Source organism: Pelophylax lessonae, assembly GCF_965119305.1.
Source record: "Pelophylax lessonae genome assembly, chromosome: 12".
NCBI classification, from domain to species: Eukaryota; Metazoa; Chordata; class Amphibia; order Anura; family Ranidae; genus Pelophylax; species Pelophylax lessonae.
In genome coordinates, this window is record NC_138779.1 from 206,052,499 (window position 1) to 206,057,586 (window position 5,088).

At 43.8% G+C, this 5,088-nt stretch overlaps 1 protein-coding gene across 1 annotated transcript; it reads right to left on the minus strand.

The window, feature by feature from the left end:
* Positions 1 to 3,715: 3,715 nt before the first annotated feature.
* LOC309568997 (free fatty acid receptor 2-like) lies at positions 3,716 to 4,639 on the minus strand (the record flags this gene model as incomplete). The annotated part of the gene is made up of 1 exon (XM_082274758.1): positions 3,716 to 4,639. The coding sequence occupies one exon, from the start codon at positions 4,637 to 4,639 to the stop codon at positions 3,716 to 3,718; it is 924 nt and encodes a 307-aa protein (XP_082130884.1).
* Positions 4,640 to 5,088: the final 449 nt, after the last annotated feature.

Here is a 5,088-nt window from a genome sequence, read left to right on the forward strand (position 1 = left end):
CCAACAAAATACAATATATCACACCTATACAAAAATGTGCGTGTCTCTGCTTCTGTATACCAACTCTTACATGTTACTGGAGAATTGTTAAATAATACATGTATAATCATACTGAACCACTCTCAACATGTGTTTTTGTATAAGATGGTTATATTCTATTCTATTAACAAACCCACAACACAGGCAGTGTGTTACCAGCCAGATCACTAGACTTAAAAAAGATAAAAAAATCCTAAAAAATGGAAACTAATGCAGCCACCACTTCTAAGGATTGGCAACCTGCAATATAATACACCTTTGTTTTTGGGTTTCATACCACTAATGCTCATGAAGACAAAAATCGGGAATATGAGAGAAACCAGAAAAGCTCTTTGTGGCATAACACCCTCATACTCTTGATGGACCCCCCTCTTTGTCAATATTTTTAACCACTTGCCGACTGCCGCACGACTATTTACTGCGGCAGTCTGGCTCTCCTGGGCAAACCAACGTAGGACTACGTCACTCGCCCAGGAGGGCGAGCGCGCCGCCAAAGGCACGTTCCCGCCCCCGCTCGTTCCCGCACATCCCCGCGCGAGTAACGGGCGGCTCCAATGTCCTCCGGTCAATCGCGATCTCCTGCTGGAGAGGGAGAAAGGCAGGTGGCTGATGTAAACAAAGCCGCCTGTCATTCTCCCTGATGTAACTTCAGAGACTACACGATCCTGCTATGTAGGATCGTATGTCTCTGTTGTTACACCACAAGCCACGCCCCTTTACAGTTATAATCACGCCCCTAGGGACACACTTAACCCCTTGATCACTAATAAAGTTAACCCCTTCCCTGTCAGTGTCATTTTTACAGTAACAGTGCATATGTATAGCACTGATTACTGTAGTAATGTCACTGGTACCCCCAAAAGTGTCAAAAATATTAGTCAGGGGTCCGATCTGTCCGCCGCAATGTCGCTGTCCTGCAAAAAAAATCGCAGATCGCTGCCATTACTAGTTAAAAAAAAAAAACAATAAAAACGACAGAAATCTTTCCCTTAGTTAGTAAACGCAATAACTTTTGCACAAACCAATCAAAATACGCTTATTGCGATTTTTTTTCACCAAAAATATGTAGCAGAAAACAAATTGGCCTAAATGTTAAAAAAATTTGATTTTTACATTTTTATGGGGGGAATTTCATATAAAAAATCTGAAAAATATTGTTATTTTTTCAAAATTTACGCTATTTTTTTGTTTATAGCGCAAAAAATAAAAATCGCACAGGTGATCAAATACCACCAAAAGAAGGCTCTATTTGTGGGAAAAAAAGGACGTCAAATTCGTTTAGGTACAGTGTCGCACGACCGCGCAATTTTCCGTTAAAGTCACGCAGTGCCGAATCGCAAAATAGGCCCTGGTTTTTGAGCAGGAAAATCCTCCGGGCTTAAGTAATTAAAACAAAGAATGGCAAATTCAAAGGCCTTTTTTAGGCTTGGTATGCATAAATCATCTCAGGAATATCTGAATACAGTCATAGTAATGTTTGCAGTGAGAGGTAGGAAAAATATGTCAACTAGAAGACCAATTTGGATTTAAAAAAAAATCCAAATGTTAGCGTTGGTTTAGGAAAAAAAAATTGACAGACCATATTATTAACAATGATAACAAAAAATATACACCCATGTTACCCAATGCTTTCCATCATATTCCCTTCAATAGATCCTTATCTATTCACATCCCACCGCTCCACTGCTCAAATACCCATTTAATAAGCGAGTATGGACAGAGGCTGAGGAGAACACTAATACCTCCACCCCTATCTCTTCCCTTAATCTCCCCCCACCCACCCCTCATTCCTTAAGAAAAAAAAATGGAGAGAACATATTATTAACAATGCTAACAATAAATCTACACCCATGTTACCGAATGCTTACCATCATCGTCCCTTCAATAGAAGCCTTATCTATTCACATCCCACCACTCCACCGCTCAAATACCCATTTAATAAGCGAGTATGGACAGAGGCTGAGGAGAACACTAATACCTCCACCCCTATCTCTTCCCTTAATCTCCCCCCCCCCCCCTCATCCCTTTCCCGGCTCCCTTACAACCTGACTTTCTTCCAACCATCTTTTTTCACATAATACCTCTTCTTCTTATCAGTGGTTGTTTAACACCATATGGATACATTTAATGTACGATCAAAATTGCTTGGACTTATATTGTACCAGTTAAATAAAATTGTTAGCTCCAGTAGAGCTCAAGACGATCACACGTATATGTTCTGTAGCGGAGAAGTAGTTCAATCTACAGGGTCTCCGCTGGTAGACAGGAAAACAGGTAATATTCCAAATAGGCAAGTACAGCATGCAACAATCCAGGTAGCGTTATACCATTCTTCCCTCCCAAGGACTAGACGACACATAGGTGTTGGGAGTCAAAACTCGAATGCCTTGTTTATTGAAAAAACAAGGGATCTACACTCTGCCAAAACCCCTCCCTCTTCGAGCCATTCCACACACAAAGCTGAACATCCCATAATAACCTTACTCTGCCAGACAGAAACAATAGGACAATAGAATGCAGGTATTTAACAATAACAAACCCCCACCCATCTCCTGAGGGACAATGCTCCCTCGCTCTTTCAACACAAACCCCACTCTTAGTGTCCATTCTGCTACATGTTCATACCATTTGCTATATAAGCATTGGTAAAAACTCTGATTGTTTTGCTATCTAATACTTGAAAATGCTGTGTACTCAACATTTCTATTCAATTAAATTATTTTGGATAAAAAGAAGAAACAGAAAAAATCTACATTTTGCTGTGTAGTTGATCAACACTCAAAACCAAAGGACCAACATTTTTTTAGGGACATATTAGGACTGCCCCTTGACATCAAAGACATCCACTAACTCTACATATTATGTGGCTCTTCATGGTCCTAACATGAAACTCTCTGCTTTAGTCTCTCTCTCACAAGGAGCAATGCAATTTCAGAGGTGTAACTAGAACCTTCAGGGCCCCGGTGCAAGAAACCATGAAGGGCCCCCCGGACCCCTTCCCTTCAAGCCTGGGATTCTTCCCACTGATCCTGGGGCCCTTTACTCTCATTGCAGGGCCCTTTATTACAGTCCCGCAGTGGGACCCTTTCACAAGTTCTGCAGTGGGCCCCCTTCCTGCCATCTTGGGGCCTCCCCACGGTGGTGGAATGCCAGGGCACGGTCGAGAGTGTGACCTTTGGCGTCCTGGAAGTTCCCCCACTGGTGTCAGTAGTTTTTATTTTTTGGTATTTTAATTGTATTATTTTTTATCATTTTATTTTATTTTTTTACAATGTCACTGACTATGACTCTGTCCATTCAGAAAAGGAAGGAGCTGGTAAATTACATATTTACCGACCCCTGCCTGGTTCTCTATTATGACACATCCCCTGCAGCATCCGCAAGGAGAGGGGAGGGAGGAAGCCGGCAGCACAGTGGGGGGGGGGGGGCAGGGGAGCACACAGGGGCCCAGAGACTGCAGAACACAAGTGAACTGGATAGGAGGAGTGGCGGGGGCAGCATACAGAGAAACCAATCTCCTCCATTCTCCTACTGCAGCTACAGGAGGAAAAAGGAGGACAGTGATTTCTCTACATGCTGCCCCCACCACCCCTCCTATCCAAGTGTACGGGGGAGCCACACAGGCCCCCTGGAGCATGGGGCCCGGTTGCAATTGCAACCCCTGCAACCCCTGTAGTTACACCCCTGTGCAATTTGTATAGCAACACTTTCCAAAATGTGACTTTTTCAAAACGTCCACCAGGCCCTCCATAAAGACTTTCTTAAAGGAAGCAGATGAGAAGTAGAATATGAGGGGATCCAATGACGCGTTGAAGGTGCTTAAGAGCAGAGAGTAGGCTCTCCATTGTGGACTATCACCCTGGAAAAAGCCCACAACATGTGATAAATTATAGGGCATGAAACAAAGAATGAAATTAATGAGGGTGATCACCACTAAACAAATGGCTCTAATCTTTCTTCTTTTCTCCAGACGAGGCTGAGACAGGAGGATCTTGATGAAGTTGGCATAACAGAAGACGGTGATCACGAATGGGATGAAGAAGAGCAACAAGCTCATTTCTAGCCTGACCGGGAGTAGAATATTAAGCTGGGCTGGTGAAAACGTACTGTAACACATCGTATTGTTTTGTTCCGTCATATTATTGGGAATAGCGTGCTCCACGATGTAAACAATACTACAGTGAACAGATCCAATGATCCAGATGAAGAGGCTAGCCAGCACAGAGTAGATTGGTTTGCGAAGAAGCGGGTATTTGAATGGAAAGGCAACAGCAAGATACCGCTCTACGCTGATGGCCATGAGGAAGAGAGAGGTGATGTAAATGCTGCTGAAATACATAAACGTGGACAAAGGACATAAAACATACGGCATATTCCATTCCATGCCAGATGCTGCTTCCAACATACGGAAGGGAAGAAATATCAAAAGTAGCAAATCGGAAATGGTCAGGTTGACCAGCAGGATGTCCACTGGTAGGACACCTTGCCTAAATTTTTTAATGAGCGTACACAGGGCCGCTATGTTCAGGGGAAGTCCTGTCACAAATGTGAAGATGTAGACAAACAAAAAGAGGGAATCCAATCCTGGAAAATAGGTCATGATGCTGGAACTTAATTTTCGTGATGTCCCTTGTTGATTTGTTTTTGAGCTGGAGGCTTCTTAAGTATACTAAAAAAAGAATTAAAAATAATCAGGTCACTGGTAAGGGATACTAGTAATTTGAGAATTTTTTTTTTTCCTGCACTTTTTGTTGTTTAACTGCTTGCCAACCGCCGCACGACTATTTACTGCGGCGGTCAGCCCCTCACAGGCAAAGCGACGTAGTACTACATCGCTAGCTTGTGAGGGTCTCGGGAGCGAGCACGCGTCGCCGGAGGCACGCTCCCGATCCCGCGCGGTCACGGACCCCCCGCGCGTGTGACCGGCGGACCCGATCGTCCGCCGGTCACTCGCGATCGTCGGTGGAGAGGGAGAAAGGCAGGCGGCTAATGTAAACAAGCCACCTGTCATTCTCCCCTGTGTAGGAATAGTGATCATATGGTTCTACT